Source organism: Acomys minous (genome assembly GCF_964271855.1).
Source record: "Acomys minous genome assembly, chromosome: 2".
NCBI classification, from domain to species: domain Eukaryota; kingdom Metazoa; phylum Chordata; class Mammalia; order Rodentia; family Muridae; genus Acomys; species Acomys minous.
This window is the reverse complement of record NC_140484.1, coordinates 73,511,388-73,537,857: the sequence shown is the minus strand read 5'-3', so window position 1 is coordinate 73,537,857 and position 26,470 is coordinate 73,511,388. Positions and strand designations below refer to the sequence as shown.

The following is a 26,470-nucleotide window of genomic DNA, read 5'->3' as shown; positions in this document are numbered from 1 at the left end:
AAATGACCGTGCAGAAGGCGGGGCGTCGCATGTAAATGAGGGGCGCGGGGTGGCAAAGGAAGCCGGGCGAGGTCCAGCGCGCAGGAAAGCCCCGCGCGGCGCGTGGAGCCTGAGCCCTCAGGTAGGAACGGGCGGTGGGGAAGGCTCGGGACGGACCAGAGGTGGCCAAGGAGCCGATCAGGGCTGGATCTAGAGCCCGCGGTTCCTCGTGTGGGCGTGGGGCTGCTGGGCTCTCCTCCTGGCCTGGGTCGGCTGCCGTCGGGCGCGAGTCCGGCAGGTGGACAGTTCGCCCGCCGGAACCCAGGCAGCCTTGGTGGTACCCATCGGGACTCTTCGGGGATCTTCTAGAAGCCGAGATTGCCAGACTCCTCCCAGGTTCCGGTTCAGTAACCCAGGAACCTGAAGTGTTTATTGAGGCAAACTGGACGTTGTATAAGCCAGCCAGTCTGTGATTCGGCCGGTCCCCAAACCAGCACTCCTGGTCCCTGCCCTTCTCCAGCCCTCTGGGAGGTGTGGATCCCATTGTGGCCTTCCTTCCTTCTCCAGGTGACCTTTTGGGAGTCTGAGGGTGTTTGCTGGGGACATTTGTCCCATAGTTAAAGTATGATGGGGAAACTGAGGCTTGTGGATATGTCTGGCCAGAAGAAAGTAAAGAGATTTCCACAGTCCTGGCAAGACCTTTTAGGAAAATCAGCCAGAGGAGTCATGACCGAATAGGGGGGCACTGAGACAGAGATGGGAGGCGACTGTGTGTTTTCCAGTTCGTCGGCGCTCTGCTTGCTGTTTTAGGCTGTGCTTTCTTACTGAGGGAAGAACACACAAGACGGACGGGGTGTAATGGGCAAGACACCTCTTCCAAGGGCAGTGCAACCCCTGAGTCAGTTTGGGGTGTGGGAGAACCCTTCGGCAGGCTGGGAATCAGAGGCAAGAGGAGGCATGCCGAGCTGTGGGCACAGCACTGGCAAAGGCTAGAAGGTAGGGAAGCTCACTGTGCCCCCCAGCTACCAAAGCGGAGCAGATAGGTGGAAAGGAAGCCGGTGCTATAGCAGCCCCTGCGTTCCCTGTTGGGAGACTTGGGTAAGTCACAGGGCAGATTCCTGGGTCTGGCCCTGCTCCTGGATCTTCAGGGTGGGGACAGGGAAACCGGGAACCGGGATGTAATTATGAGGGGTTGTGATCCTCTGAGGGTTTACAGTATCTGGGCAGTGCTGTGAAGTGCTGAGGTCTTACACAGAAGCCATTCCAGGCTGAGGAAGGCCAGGTGGGCCAGGGAGGCTGTTCCTGAAGCACGCACAATGACTTCTGCTACCCCTGAGGACTGAAGAAGAGAGTGCTTGGCCACACCCTATGTTGCTGCCTTTGGGGCCTAGGGTGGGAACCCAGCTGGGGTACACGTTTACACTTGGCATGTGTAGAGAGACGCTTGCTTTGATGCTCATGGTACAAGAGGTCCGCTTGGGAGGTGAGGCTTGGAGGTCGAAAGCCAGAGCTCCCGACGCAGCAAAAGCCTGATTTGTTTCTTGCGTATTCCAAGCTCAATCTCTGTTGTGAAGTTCTGAGAACACTCTAGCATCGTGGTGAGGGTCCATAAGGTCGTTTATGTCCCATTCAAAACTACACCTGGGGCAGCAGACACTAAGGACTGTGACTGTGAACCAGTATTTATTGCCCCCCCCCAAGGATTCACTTGGCAAAGTGAGGGTACTGACACAGAGGGATGCCTATAGTGATCTTGCTGGAGAGGGGGGTGGTCCTGCATCAGAGAGTGACAGAGGCAGGAGGCAGAGGCCTCTTTCCTCCCACGTGGCCCTGCACTGTACCTATGCCTGCCATGACAGGACACTTGCGTATTTCTCAGGCTGAGCCTCTGAAGTGGCTCCAGCTGCGGCTGCCTGGCTTTCCTCTTCTGGGCTGGAGTATCTGCGAGAGGCTTGGCTGGGTGGGCACAGGCATCCAGCGTGTGGATCAGAGTCCTTTGTTCTGGTTCTGTGAGCCTGAGGCAGGGGGCTGGGGATAGAACTGAAGACGGGACCCCAACTTCTGATCCAACCTTGCTGCTTCCTACCTGTGTGATCTCAAGAAAATCACTCCACCTCCCCGTACCTCCCGCTTGTCAGAGGTGTCTGGGATGAGAATGTTGGTAAAATGGCTTTTCTAAACCAGTGCTCATGGGAGGGAGGGCAAGACCGTTGTCTTCTCCGGCTTAGGGTAGCATTTCTTTTCCAAGCTGCTCCCCTCCACCCCTACTCCCCGTGCTTTGTTTTTGCTCTGAGGGACCAGGCTTGCCAGGTGCTGTATCGGGGCCAAAGATGAGCTGTTTGGCAAAGTCCCTGCAATTTAGACTCCCCAAGAGGAACAAACTTAACACCAGACTCCTAGCCGTGCTCCGCTGTTCTGAAGGGTTGGCAGGGTCACTCTGTCGCACCACCCTTGCAGCCGACTGAGAGGTGTTGGGTCATGAATGGCATCTTATACACTGAGGACAAATGGTGTGTCTGAGTCCCTGGGGGTTTCACAGGCACCTCCAGTCACAGGGCCAGGCAAAGGTCTGGTAGAGAGATGGGAGGGACAAAGGTCAGGAGGGGCCTCCCGGGGTGGAGGCACGGGGCTTCCTGCAGCCTGTGGGCTACGGGTTTTGTTCAGTTTCTTAAGCGCTGCGTGCCTTTCTAAGAAGCGCTGATGTCAAGCAGTTCCAGGTGCTGCTGCCACTGACTCATGCCGGCTCTGGGGCCCGTAGCTTCTTGGAGTAGGTGAAACTTCAAGTGGGGGCCCCAGCTGAGGGACTTCTAGATGTATGGGCATTGGGAAGGGAGGACGTGGGTTTCGTGGGATTGGTGGGGAGGTGGGAGGCCCCTGAGGACCGAGAACCTCCAGCCCTCAGAAGTAGCTACGGAGTGAAGGGCAATACTCAGTGTGTGTTGGGTGTCAACCAATAGGCCAAGGTCAAAACCCGGGAGTGTCCCAGCAGTCAAGACCCCCCCCCAGGAAGCTGACAATCCTGAGGAGGAGGTGACTCCCCGAGGAATTAGCTTTGGAGTTGAGCCCCCAAGTAGAAAGCAAATGCAAAAAGCTCTAGGCCGGGAACAAGTTTCCTGTTTTACCTACAGCAAGGAAGCCCTGGGGTTGGTAGGGAAGGAGCAGAGAGCGGTGGGAGCAGAAGCCATGGGAACTGGGAGGAGCCAGATAGACACCCATATTATCTTACTCAGTTTGTAAGGGGCAGAAAGACACTCAAGTCTTCTGGATACAGTGACAGAGAAATCCAGTAACTTATCTAGGGGCACCTGCCTAGTTATACACAATGGAAATTAGGTTTACAAAGCGAGCCCCACCACCATCACCACCCACTACCACCACTTGCCACCAAGGGCAGCTCTTTACTTGGCCGTGCTCTGCCCAGTAATCTTGTGAAGGCTGCCAGGCTTCCCCCAAAATAATTTTTTTTCAGATTATTATCAGGTGAGCCCCCTTCCCCTTGCTCCCCAAGAGTAAGGAAGGTCTGAAGGTGGGCGGGAGGGTGGGAGGGACAAGTGTACATTGGGTTGAGCTCCTATCCCCAAGGAAGAAAACAGGATGGTGTAGAGACCTGCCAGGTGACAACTGTGACTCCGGTCACCCCCAAGCCTACATGCTTAACCCCTGTCCAACCTCCTTGGCAGAAGAGGAAAGTTTAAAAGAACAAGATTGTCAGCTAGGCGTGGTGGCGCAGGCCTGTAATCCCAGCACTCGGGAGGCAGAGGCAGGTGGATCTCTGTGAGTTTGAGGTCAGCCTGGTCTACAAAGCGAGTCCAGGCCAGCCAGGCTACACAGAGAAACCCTGTCTCGAACAACCAAAACCAGCCAACGAAACGAACAAAACAAAACAAAACAAAAAAAAACAAACCCAAAATAACAAGAACAAGATTGTCTTGCTTGAATCTGGGAAGCATTGTTCATAGGTCCATTTTGGAGAACTTGGACAGCCTGAGGTTCCCTAGGGCAGCCAGAGGGGTGTCTGCCTTTTCAAAAGGGGAAGTGAAACCAGGGGAGGAGAGCCATGGCCGTGGGCTGTGTGTCCTCCCAACCACAGAGCCCCAGTCCCCTGCCCAGTTGCCTCTGGGGCAGCAAGGTCCTACCACATGTTCACTCTGGGGACGGTGACTGAGACTGAGTTTCCAGGAACCTCAAGTTCCTGGCCTTGGCTCAGCCCTCTTGGAGGTACCGGCCATTTTCCCACTCCAGCCCAGGGTTCCTCCAATCCAGGCTGGTCAGACACAGTTACTCTAGGTATCTTTATCTAGCTTTAGTGACTTTTGAGTGCAGCCTGGCTTCAGACTTGGGTGAGGTCCCAGGTAAAGCCTTTCCCCTTAAAGCCTAGGGAGACTCTCGCCCCCTTGTATCCACGGGCAGGAGTGCCTCTTACCCGGCGCTGTCTGCAGTCATAGTTTGTGAGAGCCTGCAGCCCCTTTGGCATTTATAATGGTTGGTCTGAGGAAGCCTGCCTTCTTTCTCTTCAGTGTGTCTTCCTACCTGAAATGTCTTGGTTGAGGCTACAGTTGTTTTTGGTCTTTCTTGTTTTCCAGTATGCTCCTGGCTAAGTAAGTCTGTGCCGTCGTCTCTCCATCCGTCCATCCGTCCCTGTCGGAGAGTTACTAATTTCTTCCTGTTTCTGCGGCAGGAGCTTTTGGACATGTTCTGAGATGGGTGGAAATTTCTCTGTTGCTGGATTCTAAATCTGGTCATTCAGGCTGTTGTGGTAGACACATGTGGCTTATGTCTCAATGGTGGAGAATTTATTGGTCTTTTAAAGAGGATCTTCTGATTTTTTTTCCCTGGATGTTCTGATGTGTTTGGAAGGATGTGTATATGTGTATGTGTGCATATGTACATATGCAAAGGTTGAAATCTGGCGTCCCCCTCAGTCGCTATCCACCTTGTATGCACAGCTGGGTTTATCCCCCAGAGTTTGCAGATGGTGTTAGTGTCCCTAGCCAGCTTGACTTAGGGATACCCTGTTTCTACTTCCCTTGTGTTGGGATTATAGGTGGGCCACCACATCCACCAGCGTTTACGTGGGGGATCCAACTCTGGTGCTCGTGTTTGCACAGCAAAGCACCTTAACCACTGAGCTACCTCCCTAGCCCCAGTGATGGCTGTATTTGAAGTTCACCACATGCATCTGTAATGCCATCACTTGGTAGGGGTCCGGCTTGCCCTGCCTGTCTGTGGTGGGGATGGAGCTCAGTGGTAGAGCACTTGCCTCGAATGAATGTGTATATATGGGCCTGGGTTCGCTCCCTAGCATCCCAGGAAAGTAAACGTGATACTGAGGAAGTCAGGCACTGCAGGCACATGTATGTGTTCCTCCTCGGGCACAAGCTTGTTGACTGGTGTTTCAGGCAGTGAGGCTAGCATGGGCAAAGGCCCAGTAGTTGGAAAGCACCTGGCCAGGATGCATGTTGTGAGGCAGCATAAGACTCCTCTTCTGTGGCTGTGAGACATGGACCTTGAGGGACTTTCAGTTGAGAATTGGCACAGAACTAAGAGAGCTCAGGGAGAACAGGGACGGTTATAGACAGTGGAAGATGGGCTGTGGTGGGCGTGGTCTGGCCCAGGGTGAGAAGGTGTGATGGGGAAGGCAGTGCTGGGGCAGGAGAGTGGGAAGTGAAGGAGACAGTGCCAGGGACCCAGTGAGTGGGACTGCCCAAGGCACATTTGGGGACCTGGATGGCCGCAGAAGGTGCAGGCTGATAATGACAACCATTTGGCTCTACAAGTTTTAGAACCTTCTCTGGTACCTTAACGAACAGGTGAGGAGACATCTCCAACCCACCTCCCATCCCCATCACTGTGGGTACCCATTTTTGGGACCACGGTAGCGGTCATGGGAACAAAAGGGTGGGCTTTCCCTGGTGGGGCCAGTTCTGGAGTGGGGACCCCACTCTGCCATTCTTTCCCTCTTGTTGGGGTCTCCAAGCATCTCAGGTCAGTTCCTACCCACTGGGACACCAGCTAATGATGGTGGCCACACGGAGATCTCAAGCTTAATGATTTACTAGTTATTTCATTACAGTTGGGCACAGTGCCAGGCACAGGGTAGGCAGTGCTCTGTTTACGGATACACAGAGACTACTACGCTCCTCGCCGGGCTCTTAGGTCAGCATAGGGAGCCTGGGGTCCTTGGATACTGTGAGGTGGCTGTGGAGTGTAAGAGGCCTGTACAAGTGTTTGAGGAACCTGATAACACTGACGTGTTGGCCTGTAGTCTTTGCTGAGCCTACAGTAGCCGGACCCTAGTGATTCATCTTTTTTTCTTCACTCTGTCAGGCTGGCCTTAAATAGAATCCTGTCTTGTGGATCTGTCCTGGCTGCAGGGGACCCCCTCATGACCTTTTTTGTCAGCTCCCTGAAAACAAAGCCCTGGCTAGTAATGTAGCCTGTGAGACTTATTCTTGATGTCATGACAACTGTCACTTTTTCTTTTCTTTCTTTCTTTCTTTCTTTTTTTTTCCTCAGGCTTCTCTCAGTGGACAGAGATGTCTTTCTCGATGCTCTGTAAACCCTGTCCCAGGCCACGGTCAGTTTCTTGGCTCTCTAGTAACTGAACACCGAGGCAAGAGAACCTGTTCCCAGAGAAGGAAACGGCATTCTGAGAGGTCTTCAGCCTGTAGGTCTTGGGCAGTCAGGGTGGAGCCGCACTTTGTCCTAGAGCCGTGACCTACGTCTTAGGTGCCCTGGGGTCCCTGCCCACATGGGATGTCCTCTGTGCCAGGGCTCAGAACAGTGCAGGGTTGAGACAGCAGGAAGAACACACGAGTGCCCCTTGCCCTCACCACACCTGTCTGCAACTGGCATGCGGGGATTTACCTGTGCCGAGTGCTGTCTGCTATAGGCGTGGGGGAGGGGCACAAAGTCCCAGTTACCAGCCTTCTGTTGAAGGCTGTGAAAACAATGGCAGAGCCTGAATTTTGGTTTGACCACCGCTTCCTACTACCTCTCTGCCAGGCATTGGACCAAGAATTACACAGGCAGATGCCTGGGTTCAAATCCCAGCCACAGTAGTCACCAACTGTGTAGCCTTAGGTAGGTTCAGAACCTCTCTGGGCCCAGGTTGCTCCATTTCTAAAACGAGGCTGATAAAACTGCATTGACCGTCTTCTCAGTTGGTGTCAGAGTTCAGTGGGTCCCTAGGAGGGAGGGAAGCTGCCCCCAGCTGTCAAGAAATGGAAAGACTGGGGACATTGAGGGGCCCTGGCGCTGCCTTCTGCAGATCTATGGCAGCAGCCTCGTGGAGGCCAGACCACACCCAGATAGAATTTAATCACTGTTGAGGAGCCATGCATCCTGTTTCCTTAGCAGTAAGTAATGACCACACTGATGCTTGACCAGTTTGCTGGCTTCTGCCCAGAGCCTTGCTGTGAGCCAGAGACGGAAAGTTCTAGCAGAGGACGGGCATCACGCAGCGCATCTCCATGGAAGCTCTTCATACTCACTCCAGATGTCCGAACAGCGATGGTCCTGGCTGCTTTGGGGCTGCCGCACATCAGGGGTAGCATGGCACAGAAGTGTCACCAGGGTTCCTGAGGGCGCGGTTGGCCTTGCATGCTCACAAATGTGAACTAACACTTAGCATTTGGTGAATCTGTCCCCACGTTAGTTTCCTGTCCCTTCTAGAGGAGGCTCTAGGCATTGCACCGCCTCCTGGGCTTTAAGGACCTATCTCTTCAGGACTCTAAGGCTGTCTCCAAGCTACATTCTGCCCCCGGTGCCAGTGTCCCCTCCGACTAGTGTCATGCCATTCCTGCAGGCTCTTTTGTGGCAGGGCGCCCAAGGACAGCACTGTGCACCAGTCATCAGGTGTCACTAGCCCTGTCCTTTCTCCAGTTCCAACAGGGCCCGATTCTGTCACTTTTTTAGAGTCCTCAGTGGCTCCCTATAGCCCCCCAGATGGCCCTCGTCTGTGCTGCCACCTGTGCCCGCCTGCCTCTCTGTTATTGCATCTCACTCCAGCCAAGAGCTCAGCTGGGAGCAGGAAGCTCCGGGCCCTCTCTGCTATCTGCTGGGGCAGTTCCCTTCCCTCCAGGGCTCCTTCGAGAATTTTCAGAATCTGCATAACGGGCATGGGCTTGTGCTGCCTTCCCGGGGAGCTTTGAACGCTGACTCTTGGCTCACACAGATCTGCCTGCTGATGCTGGGACTAAAGGCATGTGCCACCACACCTGGCCTTCGTGTGGGTTAGCAATTTTTTGTTTGTTTGTTTTGTTTTTGTTTTTGTTTTTGTTTTTTGTTTGTTTGTTTTTGAGATAGGGTTTCTCTGTGTAGCCTTGGCTGTCCTGGACTCACTTTGTAGGTCAGGCTGGTCTCGAACTCACATCGATCCGCCTGCTAGGATTAAAGGAGTGTGCTGCCATGCCCAGCCGTGTCAGCAATTCTTGATGGTGAGGTTTCCAATCCCTCTTCTCCCATCCTCCCTTCCACCCTGGAGTCAGCCTTGGAGCCTTCTGTTGGCGCCAGTGCAGTGGCCTGCTCCCTGGCCTAACTGTCATTCCTGACTCCTAGATCCTGCAAACCACCAGCTACAGGATCACTCCTAAAAATCTCACGTTTGCTTAAATCTCTGCAGTATCTTCTCATCTCCCCTCGGGCACTTGGTAAAAGGATGAAGGAGTGAGGGCGACTGGTGGTGCATGCCTCTAGCCACTCAAGAGTGAGGCAGAAGAATCACAAGTTCAAAGCCCACCTGGGTTTTAGAATGAAATTCAATAATACGTGGAAACACACACACATACACACACACACACACCTGGGCATTAGCTCCGATGTAGAGTGCCTGCTCAGCATGCACTAGACCTTGCGTTCAGTCCCCTGTACCAGCGAAAGAAAGCAATAAAGGATGTGAACAGTAGTGTTTACAACTGTAGGCAGTGGGATGTAGTAGGTGCTTTGAAGTACTTGGCGACAGGAAATGGAACACGGGAGGCAGGCGACATCTATGGGCTTCTTGCTCCGCTTCCAGGAACAGAAGCAAGCCCTGCTAGCCCCTCCCTGGACTGAGCCAGCACAGATAGGGCCCCAGCGTGTGCTGCCTCCCTGTCTGAGGCGGGGCTGCTGACGTGGTCACTCGTTTCTGGGAACCCCAGTGGCTGCTGCCTAGGAGCAGTGTGTCCTTGGCCCCCAGCCAGCCCAGCCCAGCCCAGCCCAGCCGTCATGAAGTCAGGAGGAAGCTGCAGGGCTACTTAGATTGGAATCTTGGGTCAGTCGCTTCAGAAGCCGCGACAGCCTCTTGACCTTGCTTCCTCTGCATGGGCAGCTTATCCTATTGACATCTGCCCCCGCCCCCCATTTGGACAGCATTTCAAGAGGCAGCAGGTGGTCAAACCCACAGATTGTGGGTCCCCTTCTGGCTCTGGGACCTCAGGAGGCATCCTACCAACTCCGTGCTTCAGGGTCCTTACCTATGGAGTAGGGTGCTAATGGTGCCTGCCTCCTAGGATGTATGAGAAGTAAGCATCACATACATCCATCGGGCAGAGGCTCAGCCCAAGGCTTGTGTTTAGATGGTTGAATTTGTTCTCGCCTAATTTTCGACACTCAGCCTCTAAAAAAAAAAACAGTTACTGAACACCCACTACATAATATGCCGGGCAGTGTTCTGGGCGCTAGAGACAAAACAGTCATGAGGGCAGACACGAACCTGTCTTCTCATGCCTTGCACTCCTGGGGACAGACCCTTAGTAGCTGTGGTGACAAATTCATGACTTAAACGACCTGTTCCTTTTCACAGAGGGGTTGAGCTGTGTTGTGCTGGCTGATCTTGAATCCTCTTGCCTCTACTCCCCCCCCCCAACCCCCCCCCCATGCTGGAATTACAGGCTTTTAGTGCCATGCCCGGCCACAGGTTACCTCTTAGGTTTTCATACCTCAAACCAGAAGCATTCCCTCTGCTCCAGCTTCTTTGGTAAACCATTCGTGTACTTCACCTGTTTTTCTCAAAGAAGTGTCACACTGTCTTGCAGGATATTTGTGTATTGATGCTATTTACTCTTTGTATGTTGCTTCCTCTCGTCTTATTTTTGTCTTCATTTTTCCCTTTTGCACGGCCGGGGATGGAACTTAGGCCTCTGTAAGTCTCGGCATGAGCTTTACCGCCACGGCACACCCTCAGCCCCTTCCTTCCTTCCTTCTTTCTCCAGTGCAGTCTCCCTTTTCACGATCCATGCACTGGAGCCAGAGACATTTTGCTTTTCCTCCTGTGTCGGGGTGGAGGTTGTGCCAAGCTGAGGCAGGGGTGAGCGCGCTGTGGTAACAGGGCAGAGGTGGGAGGGGGGGGGAAGACAGCGGTCCTCAGCCAGACTTGGCTCACTGGAGTGTTTCTGGGCTGTCAACGAGAAGGGAGCTGGTGGCCTTGGAGGCTTATGGGGCCTCAGGAGAGTGAGTGAAATCCTAGAGGCCATGTCACAGGGAGCAGGGGATTTGTTTTGTACTATTTCTTAAACTTAGACCTTATTTTCAGATTATTAAAGGTTTAATGCCGGGGTTTGGTTTGATTGGTTGGTTTTTGGTTTTCCAAGACAGAATTTCTCTGTGTAGCCTTGGCAGTTCTGGAATTCAATGCAGTTTTTAAGATATAGAGAAACAGCAAGGAGCCCTAAGCCCTCAGCGTCCCCTTGTCATGCGTGCATGGAGGCCACAGGTTGATGTGGAATTGTCTTCCTCTGTGGCTTCTCATCTCACTTCCTCAATGAGTTATTTATTTACATTTTGTGTATGATTCTTTTGCCTGCCTCTGTGTCTGTCTACCTCATGCAGGCCTGGTGTCCTTGGAGGCCGAAAGGGAGTGCTGGATTCCTTGACACTGGAGTCACAGAAGGTTGTACGTCGCCTCGTGGGTGCAGGGAATAAATCCAAGTCCTCTTGTACTCTTAACTCCTGCATGATCTCCAGCCCGTACTTTTTTTTTTTTTTAAAGACAGGGTCTCTTACTGAGCCTGGAACTCACACATTAAGCCAGACTGTCTGGCCAGTGAGCTCCAGGGAAGAGCTCCCCTCATCTATGATCCCACCTCCCAGTACCAGACCTGAACTCGGATCCCTATATTTGTGCAGGACCCATGCTCACATGGTCAGAGATGATTCGGACATTAAAGGCTTGGGCTTCTAGTGGGACAGGGGCTCCACCATGAGAGCAAATGCAAGTCCCAGGGCTTCTACAGCTCTGCAACCTCAGGCAAGTCACTCACTCTCCCTGTGTCTTTGACCCTTTGTAGGAAATTGAGGAAGCTGATAGCACCTCCGTGATAAGGCTGGTGTGAACGGAGTAGGGGAGAGAAAAAGGGTCCAGGCTCTAGGGGAAGGAGGAGCAGGAGGTGGGGAGAGAGGGAGAGATGGTTTGAAGAAAACTCAGCATGTTTAGGTGAGCGAGTGCAGAGTCTGTGGGAGGGCAGAGCTTTCCAGATCCTCCAGGACATCAGGTTACCATAGTTACCATAGCGTGTTCTCCGTTCTCCGTTCTCCAAGAGACGCACCAGTTCCCCCTTGGGTGCTGTCCCCTCCCTTGTCCTCGGTTACAGAGTCTGTTCATAGGATCCCAAAAGACCGTTGTTCGTTCCTAAACAGCTGCTGTGCCATCAGCCAGTTGCGGAGCCCTTGGCCTTTTCAGTGCCTCACACGGGCTGTTCACGTTCAAGGTGGACAAGTGCGAGGGGTGTTTCCTGGGCTTGTTTTATGTCACTGTTAGTGTCTGGCTGTAGTTCTGGGGCCGAGGAACAACATACTTGGAACTCAGAAGCAGACGGACCCGGCTTCTGCTTTTGGATCGACCTGCTTGCTGGGGCCCGCCGGGCAAGTCTTTATAACCTAGGACTCGGGGTCTACACTCGGTTTTCTTTTGAAGGTGCTGGACAGGAAGCCCAGGGCCTTGTGCAGATAGACCAAGCATGCTGCCACCGAGCTGCACCCCACCTTCTCCCTGTGTAGCCCAGGTTGGCCTGGTGATCCGCCTGCTTCAGCCTGCTCGATGCACTCCAGGCTGCCACCGAGCTGCACCCCGCCTTCTCCCTGTGTAGCCCAGGTTGGCCTGGTGATCCACCTGCTTCAGCCTGCTCGATGCACTCCAGGCTGGGCTCCCTGTGTCTTGTCCTGTCCCCTCATTCTTTGAGCCCTGTGTCTCCCACTGTGCTCCCTTTCTTGGAGCAGTGTGTCTTCTCTTGTCTTCCGGGGTCTGTGTTCCCTTTGTTGGAGCACTCCCTTAAGCTCATCTGTTGCTTATCTTCCTGAAATTGTCATCTTCCCTCCAGAGCAGCAGGTGCCTCCGTTTGAAACTGCAGCCGTGTATGAGGTGACAGTTTGGCTCTGATGGACTGGCATGAGAGGGCAGTCTCCGGGGTTGGTAATGGAGCTGAAGAAGTCTAGTGACTAGGGACACAGTAGCTGTCACTGTGTCACTGTGTAGCATTGCTTGAGGGCTGCGTCACACCCCGCAACCACCCCTCCACCCCACCCCACCCCCGCCAAGTGCTGCAGGTGCAAGCACATGGAACACTGTGACTTTAGGAATTCACATTGGTGACAGTGTAGACACTTCTTGGCACCACAAGGGCAATGGCCAGCAGGGTTGTTGGTGGCAGGAGCCCTTGGTGGCCGGAACTGGAAGCGTGTGTGGCTAGGCATCCACCTTTGTGACTTGCTTCCTCTGTGGGGGCTCTGCCAGGCCCAGCCTGATGCAGCAGAAGGCAGCAGAACTCCAGAAGCAGAAGAACCCAGCTGTGGGCTTCCAGCTGCTCAGGGGGCAAAGTGGGCCTGACCCTGAGACCCAAGCATGGGCTGGGGGGGAGGGAGGTGACAACACTGGGGACTAACCCAGTGCTGCTCAGGGGAGAATGGCATACAGCTTCTCTTGCAGCACTTTCCTCCCTCCCTTCCCTTCCCTTCCCCTTCCCTCCTCTTTTCTCTCTTCCATCCCCCCCCCTTCCTTTCCTTCTACTCTGATCCTCTCTCCCTACCTACCTTCTCCCCCCACCACCACCACACCCTCTGCCTCAACCATGCTGGAGGTGGAATCCAGGACCTGCTACATGCCAGGCAAGCACTAAGCTGCCCCCAGCCCCTGAACTCCTGGACCTGGGGGTCTAATGTAATTTTCCTTTCTGTCACCCCCCCACGTGTGTGTGCGCGCGCGCACACACACACACACACACACACACACACACACACACACACACAGAGCTTGCTTTGCCTTTATCACTGAGCCAGCTGAAGAGCTTCCAGTGTGGGCACTGCTGGTTTTGTCTGTCTGTTTAAGCTGCCAGCACCCTCCCCCCACCCACCCACCCCCCGCCGTCCCATGATAGGACTGTCAGTAGAGGGCCCGTGAGCAGATAGGGAAACTGAGGCACTGGGTACAGCTTGCTCAGGTTCACAGCCAGTACGGGAGGGAGCCAGTTTCGAACTTGGGAAAGTCGTGAATATATGCCACAGCTCTCCTGGGACAGGCGAACAGTGGCGTGGTCTCTGGCTCTGTGTGGAGAGGACGCAGAGACATGGGGAAGGGAGGCCGTCTCACAGGTGACATGAACCCCACTGAACCCCCATCAGCACTCACCCACTCTTCTTTCTGCAGGCACCTTCGTGTCCCCAATGGGGTGGCTTTGCACCAAGTTCCTGTCCTCATTGAGCTGTCTGGTTTTGCTGTGGCTGGCAGGAACTGGTAAGCCATCACTTCTCACTCATTAATTACATGTCAAGGTCCTGGGGTCCATCATTGAACAGAACAAAGCCCTTGTGGGGATTATGTCATAGTCAAAGGGGACAGCTGATGACAAATGGCCCTGAGTAGTTATTTTTGTTGACACTAATTCAGATTAAATATTGAGGCTGTCCTGGAATTGAGTAGAAAACAATTCGAGTTATACACCAAGGGTTATATCAAAAGGTGGTGGGAAAGCGCAGCTCATAGCTGAGGGAGGGAGGCTTCAGGGACGGGATGCAGAGGAGGGCATTGCAGCTTAAAGCAGGGTGAACAAGAGACAGTGGGGTCAACTTTAAGGGCGGCAGGCGAGGGCATGCCAGTGCCTATGGGCGTGTTCTTGGTGAGCCCCCAGAGAGAGCCTGCCTGGCCTGGGGCTGGGGAACATGTCGCATAGCCACTGAGTCAGAGGACCTAGCAGAGTCTGAACAGAGGAATTGAGACCAGGGTGGCCTGGAGATCTGGGAAGGAAAAGGGTTTCTGGATGAATCTAGGAAGGTCAGTATAAGGGCACCTGGAAATTGACTTCAGGGTTTCTCATCCATGTAGCCTGGTGTGGCTTACTCCTGTCAGTCCAGCACTTGGGATACTGAGGCAGGAGGATTGTTGAGTGTGAGGCCAATCCTGGGCTACATAATGAATCTGAGGCCAGCCTGGAGTAACTATGGAGACATTGTAAAACAAAACAAAAACCCCAAAACAAATGAACACACAAATTCCGGCCCAAGCCCAGACAAGGCCAGATTGATTCGTGTGATAGGGACGCCCAGGACAGCTGTTGGAGGTTGGGCAGGAGGGCAGGAGGGCAGAGTTTTGTTTGCTGTGTGATCACTTTCTGCATGGCGGGCCACACCCACTGGTGCTTACCTTGTTTGTCTGGACTGTGGCCATGCAAGCGCTTGGTTCCTGAGGTCCCCAAATGGTAGTCAGGTCACCCAAAAGTTAGCAAGCCTCCACACTCACTGGCTGTTCCAGTCCCCACAGCCTCTCAGTGGCTGGCACAGGGAGCTGACAGATACGTCCCTGTCCCTTCCTCCTTCCCTCTCTTCTGTTGGCTAAGCCTCTTGGACACCAAAGTGCAATAGCCTGAGCAGTGCAGGCTGCAGGGTCAGCCTCTTGCCACAGTGGGGGAGGGGGTGGGATGAGGAGATTGTGCGGAGTGGAAAGCACTACAGCGACCCACTCTTCCCTGTGCTTTAAGGTGGGCGCTTCTGAGGTAGAGTGGCAACTACACAGATGTGTGTGTGTGGAGTGTGTGTGTGTGTGTGTGTGTGTGTGTGTGTGTGTGTGTGTGTCCTTGGTCCCTAGCCTCCCTCTGACCTTGGTGGTGGGAGCCCCTTGCCGCGGTTCCAACTGCTCAGGCCATCCTGTTTGCAGGGAGCATTAAGGTCCTTCGTGACCCCACCTGCTTCTCTGACTACATCAGCACCTCCACCTGTGAGTGGCAGCTGGCCGACACCGTCAACTGCAGTTCTCAGCTCCGCCTGGCCTACTGGCTGAAGTATGAATTCTTTGAGTAAGTAGGGTCAGGAGGCGGTGCCCAGAGGAGGTGTGTCCAGGCCTCTGCTGCACGGGGGGGGGGGGGGGGGGGGGGGGTGTGTGCAAGCACCGGGATATCTTGCGTACTATGCCCTACGTGGTTTGTGGCTGCTCACTAAGTGGTGTCTGAGGTGGAGCCAGGTCCTGGGGGAACATATCCTGTGTGATACAGTTGAGCCGAGCTTGGAGCTTGGTGGTGCAGACCTAGAACCCAGCAACTTGATAAGCTGAGCCAGGAGAATCACGAGTTCTAGGCCCGCCTGGGCTACTTAATGAGATGTTTGTGTCAAAAATCTCAAAATTGAAGGAGGGAAAAGTGCTGAGGATTTAGTTCAGTGGTGGAGTACTCATCTGATGGATGGGCCCTGGGTTCAGTCACCAGCCCCCCAGGATACCCCCTGCCCCCCCGCAACACTCAGGACACTCTCCACTGTCACAGTATATGTGGCTGGAATATTGGACTAGACCAGCACAGAAGAACTAACTTCTGCGCGCCTACAGCTAGCGAGGGCTCGCACTACGTCTTGTCCCCAAAAGCCTTACAAAGTTGGCGAGATGGCTCAGCTGATAACAGCACGTGCCTGGTGGCTTGAGTTTGGTCCCCAGGGTCCACGTGTAAGATAGAGAGAACTGTGGAACAGCCTGACGGTGACCCCTCCCCAGCTTACATTTAGCCACGGGACAAGACTGTGTGGGATCTGTTGTGAAGGTGGGGAGCAAGCAGGACATGTAGGCACGGTGTCCAGTGCTTTCTCTGGGCCATTGCCTGGCATCCAGGTGCGCCATGTGCACTCTACTGAGGACAGACCCAAGTCCACAGCACTCGAGAGCACCCAGAGACACACAGACACTGCCCTAATGCCTTTGGGGTGACCCTCCACCCTCCTAGTGCCTTAAGGCAAGTGGGCTGTGCTTTTACTCACTGGCACAGACCAGGCACAGGCAAATTGTAGACCTCAGGTCAACTGGCCACTACTTGGTTTTTGGTTGTTTTTTTTTTTTGTTTTTGGTTTTTGGTTTTGTTTGTTTGAGACAGGGTCTCTATGTAGTCCTGTCTGTCCTGGAACTTGCTATGTAGACCAGGCTGGGCTCAGACTCACAGAAATCTACCTGCCTCTGCCTGTGCTGGAATTAAAGGTGTGCAGTACCACAGCAGGCTGACTACTATTTTTATGAATAAAGTTTTATTAGCATACATCATCCAATTCATTTGTGTTTTGTCTATGCCTGCTTCGGGGCCACACCAACAGTTTGTTGTGGTGACAGAAACTATAATATCTTCAAAGCCTTCAATTTCTTGTCTGGCCTTTTACATAAAATGAGTTTTGGCCCCTGGTCTAGCCCATAAGATATGGATGTCCTGTCTAGGTGTCCCATTGGTAGCATTATGCAGACGTGTACAGGGCAAGGGCCTGTGGGAGGCGTGCTATGCCGTGTCACAGTCCACTGTAAATCAAGGGATGCTGAGACACCATTAACTACTTAACGCTCAAGCCCTGGAGGAGCTAAATCGTGGCACTGAGGTTTACAGCCAAAACAGCAGTGTCCAGAAGCGTCCAGAATGGAGTGGGCGGGGCTGTGGCCAGTGAGATGCTAACCCCAAGTCATGTCCCCACCCGGTCCTGGCTGCTTTGGTCTTCCTATGAGGTGGTTGGGAAGTTGTTGACCTTGGGCATTTCCCTAATCCAGTCCTGTGTCTGCAGAAACCTCACGTGCATCCCCGAGAACAGCGCCAGGACCATGTGTGTGTGCCACATGGAAACAGCTGACCTGGTCCTGGCTGACACATACCAGATGGAACTGTGGGCTAAGCGGCAGCTGTTATGGCATGGCTTCTTCAGGCCCAGTGCTTATGGTAAGGCCCAGCTGGGAGCTCCAGTGCAGGGAGGTGGGGTGCCTGGCTGGGTGCTCCAGCACAGGGACGTGGAGTGCACACTGGCTTAAGGTCGCCTGCTGCTTTGTCCTGTGGCCTTGACCACCATGGGAGGCTGAACTTACTCTCCCTGGAGTCCCTGCAGCAATCCCTATCACAAGCTTGCTCCTGCATAGTTTACTTATTTGTAGTCCTGAGGATTGAACTCAGGACTTTCCAGATGCTCGACCACTGAGCCACGTCTCCATGAAAGAGTGGTCCTGACAGGAATCTAAAGCAAAAATGTGTTGCTGTGTGACCAAAGGTGGTTCCTATTACTTATCTGAACCTCATCCTCCAACAGAGATTGATTGTCCTTGTTTTGTAGATCAGAGAAGGCAAGCGGCTCCCTTAGGTCACACAACTTCTCAGTGCCAGAGATAGAATGGAAAACCACATCTCCACAATACCTCAGGGGGTTCTGTCTGTGGTTCGAGCTGCTGCTGAGCCCACTAGGCACCTACAAGTTACTAGAATTAACCCATGGATGACTTTTTTAAAAAGGTGTATTTATTTATTATGTATACAATATGCTGTCTGTACATGGGCCTGGGTGCCAGAAGAGGGCACCAGATCTCATTACAGATGGCTGGGAGCCACCATGTGGTTGCTGGGAATTTGAACTCAGGACCTTTGAAAGAGCAGCCAGTGCTCTTAACCTCTGAGCCATCTCTCCAGCCCACGAATGAGTTTTGAAACCATTTTCACATTGGCTTTTAACCTGCACCCTACTGTTGTGATCTCATGGGTATGATTACTTAAGTGATGACGCTGGTGAGGTAGCACACTCCTGTAGTCCCAGCATTCAAGAGTCTAAGACAGGGGATTAGGAGTTTGAGGCCAGCTTCCCCTAAAAGGAAAGAAGAGATGAGTTTGTTAATAGGGACATCAAAACAAAGCAGATCTGAGGCCTCAAGCCCCTCACGCTGGTGTCTCTTCCTCCTCAGTGAAGCCCCCGGCTCCAGGCAACCTCACACTCCACACCAACATCTCCAATGCCTGGCTGCTGACATGGAGCACCCCGTACCCGCTGAGCAGCTTCCTGTACAGACAACTCATCTACATGGTCAACATCTCCAGAGAGGACAACCCTGCGGAAGTGAGTGGGTGCCATGGGTCCCTGCCACTGCCCGGAAACAGGACCTGGAAGGAAGCTCCATCTTTGGAGTAGGGAACTTGGGAGGGGGTGTGAAATAGGAGAGTGGTCATTTGGCCCCGTTGCTCTGGGCCCAGTGATGAGGCAAGCACCATGGCAGAAGTGTGGTAGAGCAAAGCTGCTCACCTCGTGGTGGCCAGGAAGCAGAGAGAGAGAGAGAGAGACAGAGACAGAGACAGAAAGAGGAGGGCACACACAAGCATGCACCCATACTGTCTTAATACGCCCAAAGAACATGCCCTCCTGCCTCACCCTCCTCACACCAGGCACCAGCATCTCACAGTAGCTCCACTCTAGGGACCAAGTCTTTACCACAAGGACCCTAGGGAACGTTCCAGGTCCAGACCATAGCATCAGGGAGAGAATTTATCCCTACCATCTTAACTCCGTTAGTGAGGGGGCTTTGGGCCACACCTGCTTCCCAGCAGGGGACACGTAAGGTCATGGGTGGCAGAATGGTCACTTCAGGCTGGGCATCCTCTTGGTCAAGTTTGCCTTCGCGTGTTATTCATGGCAGCCTGTCTTTAGTGCACAAGTGAGAGTAAAGATGAGCTGGGTGTGGTGGCCCATGCCTGTAACCACAGCCCTCAGGAGACTGAGGCAGCAGAATGGAAAGTTCTAGATTAGCCTAGGTTACATAGACCCTTTCAAACAGTAACAAACAAACAAATAGAACACTCCCCCACCTCTCCTCCAAATTCCTACACAGAAGGGTGTCATCAGATAGACAAAGGCAGGTGTCTGTAGTGGCTGTCTGGCCCCTGTTTTAGAAGCCGGTGGAAGTCATTTCCTGCTACCCATGTCTTCCTGCCCCTCCTTCCCAGCATTCCCACGGGTGGGATGACCAGAAACCAAAGGGTGACCCTGCTGGGGTCACTTATTCAGGGTTATACAGCTTAGCCTTAGTTTAGTATGCGTCAAAGCCCAGTTTAATCCACTTGTATAGATAATAGTTGATCTCACGCGACTTGGGGGAGGGATGACAGCCTCCATTTCTTTCTCTTCCTAGCAGCAGTGGGGATGTGGGAATGCTCACACGGCCAGCACAGAGCCAGGCTGGGAACCGACACACATCACTGTCAGCTGTGCACTCATATGTCCCCCTCTTCTTCAGTTCATAGTCTACAATGTGACCTACAGTGAACCGAAGCTGAGCTTCCCGATCCACACCCTGGAGTTCGGAGTTTACTACAGGGCACGTGTGAGGGTCTTGGTCCAGGGCTTCAACGGCACCTGGAGTGAGTGGAGTCCCAGCACCACTTGGCTCAACCGTGAGTATCAGGGTCTTGGGCTGTGAGGATCTCTACAGCCATGCACACTCTCTCATGAATTCCCTCAGGCTAAACCTCAGGGTCTTTCAGTCCCGGGCTACCTCTAACTATACATCCCTGTGAATGTGATGTAGCGGTCAGAGAGCTGCAGTAACAAATAGGTCTGCAATTTCCACGGTGATTACTGTTCTGTCCATTGTGAACCTTGTGGTTTGAGTGCCACAGATTGAGTCTTCGTGGTGTCCAGCATGCGACAGCTGCATAGTCAGGCCTGGGGATGGTTGTGTGAGGTTGACTCAGTGGTACTGCCGAAGAGGAAAGGACTGTGTATGGCACACATTTTTTTTTCCATCAACTATTTACAATCTGTGACTGAATGACCTTGGGGGCTCCCGGGGCAGTGGAGCTGACATGTGTCTAAAGCGGAAATGCAGGAGATGGTTCGGTGCCATGAAGACCTGACTTAGAGTCCCCAGAGCCCATATGAAAGCCTTGCGCCGTAGCCTATGTGTTTAATCCTGACAGAGAAATTGGGAGAAGCTGGAGGCCAGCTAGCCCCGTGTTGACACTAGTGAAAATACCCATCTGAAATAGTGTGGAAGGCCAAGGCTGACACACGAGTCCTGTAGCTCACACACTCCTAAGCTTAGACCCTAACTCGTACACCACAAACAAAAGATTAAAAGTTGATTTTTTTAAATGTAAACAAAGGAACCAGATAGATTCAGATAAAGATAAGTGCCAGGGAGGAGAGGGCGGGAGACAGTGTCAGAGAAACCTTCTCAGAGTCCGTGAACAGCGAGGAGAGTTCTGTGCTCACACGGATTGTGTGATCTTTTAGAGCACCTGGCCCTCTCAGCCTGCGAGAAATGGACATTTCTAGCCCCACTTGGGAAAACAGGAGCAACAACTCAGGCTGTTGTGATCTGGACTTGGATCAGGGACAGTGAGGACAGACGGGGATGGGGGGTGATCAGGGCTTGGTTTGTAGCAGGGAGAGTTAGGGAGACAGGGGGGAGGGCTATCTGCAGACAGCCAGGTAACCGAGGGTTCCAGGGGAGCCCTGGGGTGAGTGGTGGCTGTACAGGGCACAGGGTAGGCTCCCCCTCACAGCACCCCCATTCATGGCTGTTTTCCACCTTGCAGACTTCCAGCAGCCCCTAGAGCAGCGTCTCCCTCTGTTGGTCGGCATCTCCTGCCTCTGCATCCCGTTGGTTAGCCTGCTGTGTTACATCAGCATCATCAAGTGAGTCCCTGTTCCGGCTGGTGCCTGGAGCTGGCCCTTCTGCAGGGCTAGGTGTGGGTAACCTGCTTACCTGCCCTGGCTGGTGTCATACACAGTCACTGAATGGCCACCATGCTGACTGAGGCAAGAATGGAAGGGTCTCTGGTCCAAAGTCGGCCTCTCAGGGCAGGTCAGCCAGTGGCTGGAGGGCTTTCCAAAGTGTGGGGGCGGGGGGCAGTGACGGAGACTGTTCTGGGGAGAAGGAGCTGGCTTGGGAGGGGTCTTTCTATGTCCCAGAGGAGATGGAATTGCCCCACTGTCCCTCTCAGTGCCCATGGTACGGTATGATCCAGGCACTGGGCTTGTGGTGGGAGCGGAGGAATTTGAGCAGATGGAATGAACACAGCAGGCTGCGAGGCCTGGCAGTGGTACTTGCTGGCAAGCCACCCCATAACCTGGGCTCCTCTATAGGCTCAGAGTGGTGAGAACAAGCCCTCCAGGGGAGCCTGGGCAGGGCTGGTAGATGGGGAAGATTCATTTCTGGTGAGTTCTGCCTTGGACTCTCAGGCCCAGGGCCATGTTCTTTGTGAAATGAGATTAGAAGTCCCTGGGGACTGGCACTGTGAAGGTGCCCACACTTGGCTGGGTCTGCGGGAAATGCCAGATCCTCTGCTCTCCGTGAGCTGACGTTCATGCCCAAGCCACATGCCCTGAGCTAGTAGGCACTGCTGCTCCCTCCCAACCTGAGTTTCTCTGCTCTGCTGCCCTTCCTGTCTCCCACTGCACGTCCCTGCATCAAGCAGCCTGCAGTTCTCAAAGGCACATGGCACCTTCTTCCCACGGACTCTTGGTGATGTCCCATCATGAAAGTTCTGTCCCTACACCTTTTCTGGGTTACTCCCTGCTACCCCAACCCTGACTCTCCTCCCCCCTCCCCCCTCCTCTCTACACGGATACACTGTTGCCTTGCACACACAGACACCGCTCCATCCCTGAGCTCCACTGGAGCCTCCTACTTTGTTTTTGTATCAAGACAGGGTCTTGCCAAGTCACCCTCAGCTCAGGAAGGCTAGTGTCCTGAGTGTCTGGGATGACACCCAGTCACCATGCCTGGCTGTGGTCTTTGCCAAGCGCGTGTTTGCATTTGCTTCTCATTTCTCTTGAAGGTGACCCACAGGGGCTTGGCCTCTGGCTGTTTTTCTGGCCTGGTCCCTGCGGCCCTGGCACAGTGGTTGATGCATAGTAGGTGCTAAGCAGATGCTGTGGGAAGACGTTGGAGGGAAAGCCTCAGGGTCAGGCAATCCAGAAAAAGAGGAAGAGCCCGTTTCTCTATGACCTCTGACCTCTCAGGCCTCTTAAGGCCCACGTGGCAGAATGTTCCTCCTGTTCCTAAGAAGGGACTCTTGCGGGAGCGGGACTCTTGCTGTGCAGCTTCAGTCTTTGCTTGTCCCCTTGGGGAAGGGGGACAGAGGCAGCCTCCTCAGAGACTGCCATAGTGTGAGTCTGCAAGGATCACGCTCGCCCCGGGCCTCTCCCCAGTTAGAATGGCAATGGTGATGGATGCTTAGGACCGAGATTGTTGTTGCATATTCAAAATGGAATCAGTGTGGCCCGGAGGCCTGGGAGGAGTGCGGCCAGGCTACGTGGAAGAGCACCTTGGCCAATGTCCATTTGGAGACCAACTCGCTTCCTTCCTGCCCTCAGGATTAAGAAAATATGGTGGGACCGAATTCCCAACCCATCACACAGTGCCCTGGTGGCTTTCATCATTCAGGATGCACAGGTAGGAGGGTGCAGGTGTGCCCTGGGTAGGGTGGGGCCACGGAGCAGACCGCCCTGGATAGGACGGGGCCCGGAGCAGACCGCCCTGGGTAGGGCGGGGCCCCGGAGCAGACCGCCCTGAGTAGGGCGGGGCCCCGGAGCAGACCTCCCTAGGTAGGGCGGGGCCCGGAGCAGACCGCCCTGGGTAGGGCGGGGCCAGGGAGCCCACCGCCAGGACTCTAGGGCTAGGCCAGTGGTGCTTGGGTGTTAACAAACCAAGCAGTGGACAGCTAGCTGCAAAGCCCACGTTCACGTGGCCCAGTATTATTTCTGCCATGTTCTGCTGGTCACAGCAAGTCACATGACCCAGTCAGTGAAGCTGGAAAGTCTGATACGATTTGCCATCCCCCATGCACTGCGTGGGCCTTAGCTGTCCAGGCACAGTTGCTCTTGGGAAGAGACGGAGCCTTCTGTAGCCAGGCTGGCCTGTCAGGTAACACTCACTCTGTCACTGTCTGTCTGTTGTAGGTGTCCCTCTGGGAAAAGCAGACCCGAAGCCAGGAGTCAACCAAGGGCCCGTATGTATCTGAACTTGAACTTGGGTTGTAGTTTTGGAGGGTTTGGGGAGTGTAGGGATGTGTTAGTTACTCAGCTGAAAGCAGGGACGTTCTTCTCCTCTGTCCCCGACATAACTGTCTCTCTTTTCCTGGCCCCCAAGAGTGGCAGGAAGCAATTGTGGGTGGCCGAGATCCCATCTTGCAGTGAGAACAGACTTGAGTATTGATTGTAAAGGCAAAAGACATGTCTATAACACCGCAATATTAGTACAGGCTGATTCCCTGAAGGGGTCCAGAGGGTGAACAGGAGGTTTTCAAGTGTGGCAAAACTGAACCCTGAGTCTTACTTCTTCAGGCGCTGGAAGACTTGTCTGACCAAGCTGCTGCCCTGCTTGCTGGAGCACGGCGTGAAGAGGGAGACAGAACCCTCAAAGGCTGTCAAAATGGGGCCTCTCCCAGGTCCTGGCAAGGCAGCCTGGTGTCCTGTAGAGGTCAGCAGGACTGTCCTCTGGCCAGAGAACGTCAGTGTTAGTGTGGTGCGCTGTATGGAGCTGTTTGAGGCTCCAGTAGAGAAAGAGGAGGAGGAAGAAGAGGAAGAGGAGGTGGTCAATGGGAACTTGAGCCCGTTACCTGAGAACAGTACAGGCAGTTTCCAGGCGGGTCAGGCAGACATCATGGCCCGGCTCACTGAGAACCTGTTTTCGGATTTGCTGGAAACTGAAGATGGGGGCATTGGCCAGTCGAGCTTGGGGGAGTCGGGCTTCCCTCTGCCTTCAGAAAATGGGCAAGCTTCTGTGGCCTGGGGCTGCTTTCCCACGGAGTCCAAGGAGTCCGAGTCCCCATGCCAGACCACGGGGCAGCCTTCACACGCTGGCCCTCCTCCAGACAGCTCTGCCCACGGAGCAACTGACCTGGCCTGCACACAGGTGCCTCCTGTCATCTCAGACAACCCTGCCTACCGTAGTTTTAGTGACTTCTGCAGCCCAGCCTCCAATCCTGGAGAGCTGGTTTCCGAGCAGCAGCAGACTGGACAAGTGGCAGAAGGGGACCCTCCAAGCCCGGTTGACTCACACTCTTCAGGGCCACCACCTATGCAGCAAGTGGCAAGCTGGGAGCAGATCCTTCACCTGAGTGTCCTGCAACATGGGGCAGCTGGCCCCACCCCAACCCCTACCAGTGGCTACCGGGAGTTTGTGCAGGCGGTGAAGCAGGGTGCCGCCCAGAATCCCCCCGGGCTGCCTTGCTTCAGGCCTTCTGGAGACACCGGTTACAAGGCTTTCTCAAGCCTGCTCAACAGCAATGGTGTCTTCACACACACGGTAGAACCAGGAACTGACAGTGGGCATGGAGGCTACAAGCCCTTCCAGAACCCTGTCCCTGACCAGTCCCCTTGCTCCCCGCCCTTATTCACCTTCGGACTGGACATGAAGTTGCCACCCAGTCCTCTGAACTCAGCCCCACCCAGCAGCACCCCAGAATGTCTTGGTCTGGAGCTGGGGCTCAAAGGACATGACAGACTGAAGGCCCCTCCTCCTGCAGATCAAGTACCCAAGCCCTTTGGGGATGACCTGGGCCTTGGCATTGTCTACTCTTCCCTCACCTGCCACCTGTGTGGTCACCTGAAGCAACACCACAGCCAGGAAGAAGGTGGCCAGATCCACGTCATTGCTAGCCCGTGCTGTGGCTGCTGCTTTGATGACAAGTCATCATCCCTGGGGAGCCTCTCGGGGGCCTTGGAAAACTGTCCTGGGGAGATGCCACCAGAATCCAGCCTCACCTCAGCACCCAGAACACCTTTAAACTTGTCAGGGGAGGGCAAGACCCCTGGCCATTCCGTTACCAGCCAGACCTCCGAGGTGGCTGCAGGCACACTGGGCATGGCGGTTTCTTAGGTGAGTGAGTGTGCTGTCGTTGTTGAGGTCTGGTCTGAGACCAGGGTTCATCCAAGCCAGGGATGTGCCTGCCAGGAGACAGCTCAGCTGGCAGGTTTCCCAGAAATCCAGAGAATGGTGAGTTGAAGATGTGAGCTTGCCGTAACCTCGGGGGACTTGGAGCCTGGCTGCCTCCCCTGCCTCTGACCTGGGCTCTCCTCTCTCAAGGGCTCAGTATGCTCTTTCCTACAGCAGTGCCGACACCCTAAGCCCCGTGTTTCCCTCACTGTTGCTTCTCTACCCACTCGGGCCCATTTTATTCCCAAATAGATCTGTCGCCCTAGGCTCACAGTAGTCCTGGCATAGCCGCTTGACTCTCCCTGAGCTGGAGGCTGGGCCTAGAAACTCACAGCTGGCCCCGTGGTGGCTTGGGAGGCCCTAACAATCGATGGATATTATTGTAGGTGAGGGAGGACAGGGATTGCCGCCACGGAGGTCGGTCATTGAACAGCTACTGTGGGCTGAGGCTGGAGGCCGAGGCCGCCATCCCAGCTTGCCTCTGTCGTGGAGAGCAACAAGGACACAAGAAGCTTGATTACCCAGAGTAGCCACAGTCACTGCCAGCTGCCCACATGTGACCTGAAGCCAGGGCTCCTGAGATGTGGAAGTGGGGAGCCCAGGAAACGCACACAGCTTCCCCGGTGGCAAATCCCAGTGGACACCACTGCTGGCAGCCAAGTCGAGATCGAGGGAACAGGATGCGGCTGGTTCTGGTTGGTGGCCGGGTGGTAGAGGTAGCAGATGGCAGGCTGTAGTCTGCGTTCTGGAGGATGGAGACCAGGGTTATCAGTGTCTGCATGTCTCACCTGTGCGACACCTAGAATGTTTACCAGGAGGGCAGGGCTGGCCACGTGGACCTTTATGTCAATAAAGACTCTTTATCTTGTCAGTTCTCCTTTATTACACACACACACACACACACACACACACACCAGGCCCACAGAATCTTTACAGTAACTCACTGAGGCCTCCTGGCAGCCCATGCACAACAGCTGAAATGTGCAGTGTGAGAGAGCCTGGGACAAGGTTCCAGCAGTTGGTCTAAGGGGATGACTGGGGAATGGGGCAGGGCTGCCCCACTCCGTCCCTCATCCTCACCCTCCAGCTCCCACTGTTTTTAGTGGGGACCATTTCCAGGAGCGGGGTCTTCCTCTGTTTCTCACATTTAGACAAAGAGCTGAAGATGTTGGATGCTCCTTAGCGGGAAGAGGATGTGTGGCTGCTGTGTGTTGCTGAGCGTAGCAAGGCATTAGCATCAGTAGACCCCACATCTTAGGCAGAGGAGTGGTAGTAGTGTGGCAACCTGGCAGGCCAGTGGAGAGCCTTTATAGTCTATATTTTTTTAATATGATGCTCAGAAGGAAAGAGACGGGTCAATTAGGCTTGGGGAAGGCC

General features: G+C 54.2%; 1 protein-coding gene across 7 annotated transcripts; it reads left to right on the top strand.

Annotated features, from left to right (window-relative positions):
* Window positions 1–25,961, top strand: IL4R (interleukin 4 receptor). 7 transcript variants are annotated; one of them, XM_084751421.1, is made up of 11 exons: window positions 36–121; window positions 11,086–11,206; window positions 13,598–13,684; window positions 15,101–15,239; window positions 16,966–17,117; window positions 18,122–18,273; window positions 19,340–19,601; window positions 20,748–20,847; window positions 22,531–22,609; window positions 23,116–23,165; window positions 23,500–25,961. In XM_084751421.1, exons 3-11 carry the CDS (start codon window positions 13,615–13,617, stop codon window positions 25,034–25,036), a joined length of 2,541 nt encoding a protein of 846 aa, XP_084607547.1. In that variant the 5' UTR covers window positions 36–121; window positions 11,086–11,206; window positions 13,598–13,614; the 3' UTR covers window positions 25,037–25,961. The 7 variants fall into 7 exon arrangements, with proteins under 7 accessions (XP_084607552.1, XP_084607551.1, XP_084607546.1 ...); XM_084751422.1 differs by lacking the exon at window positions 36–121 and adding an exon at window positions 146–1,077; XM_084751423.1 differs by lacking the exon at window positions 36–121 and adding an exon at window positions 10,835–10,849.
* Window positions 25,962–26,470: the final 509 nt, after the last annotated feature.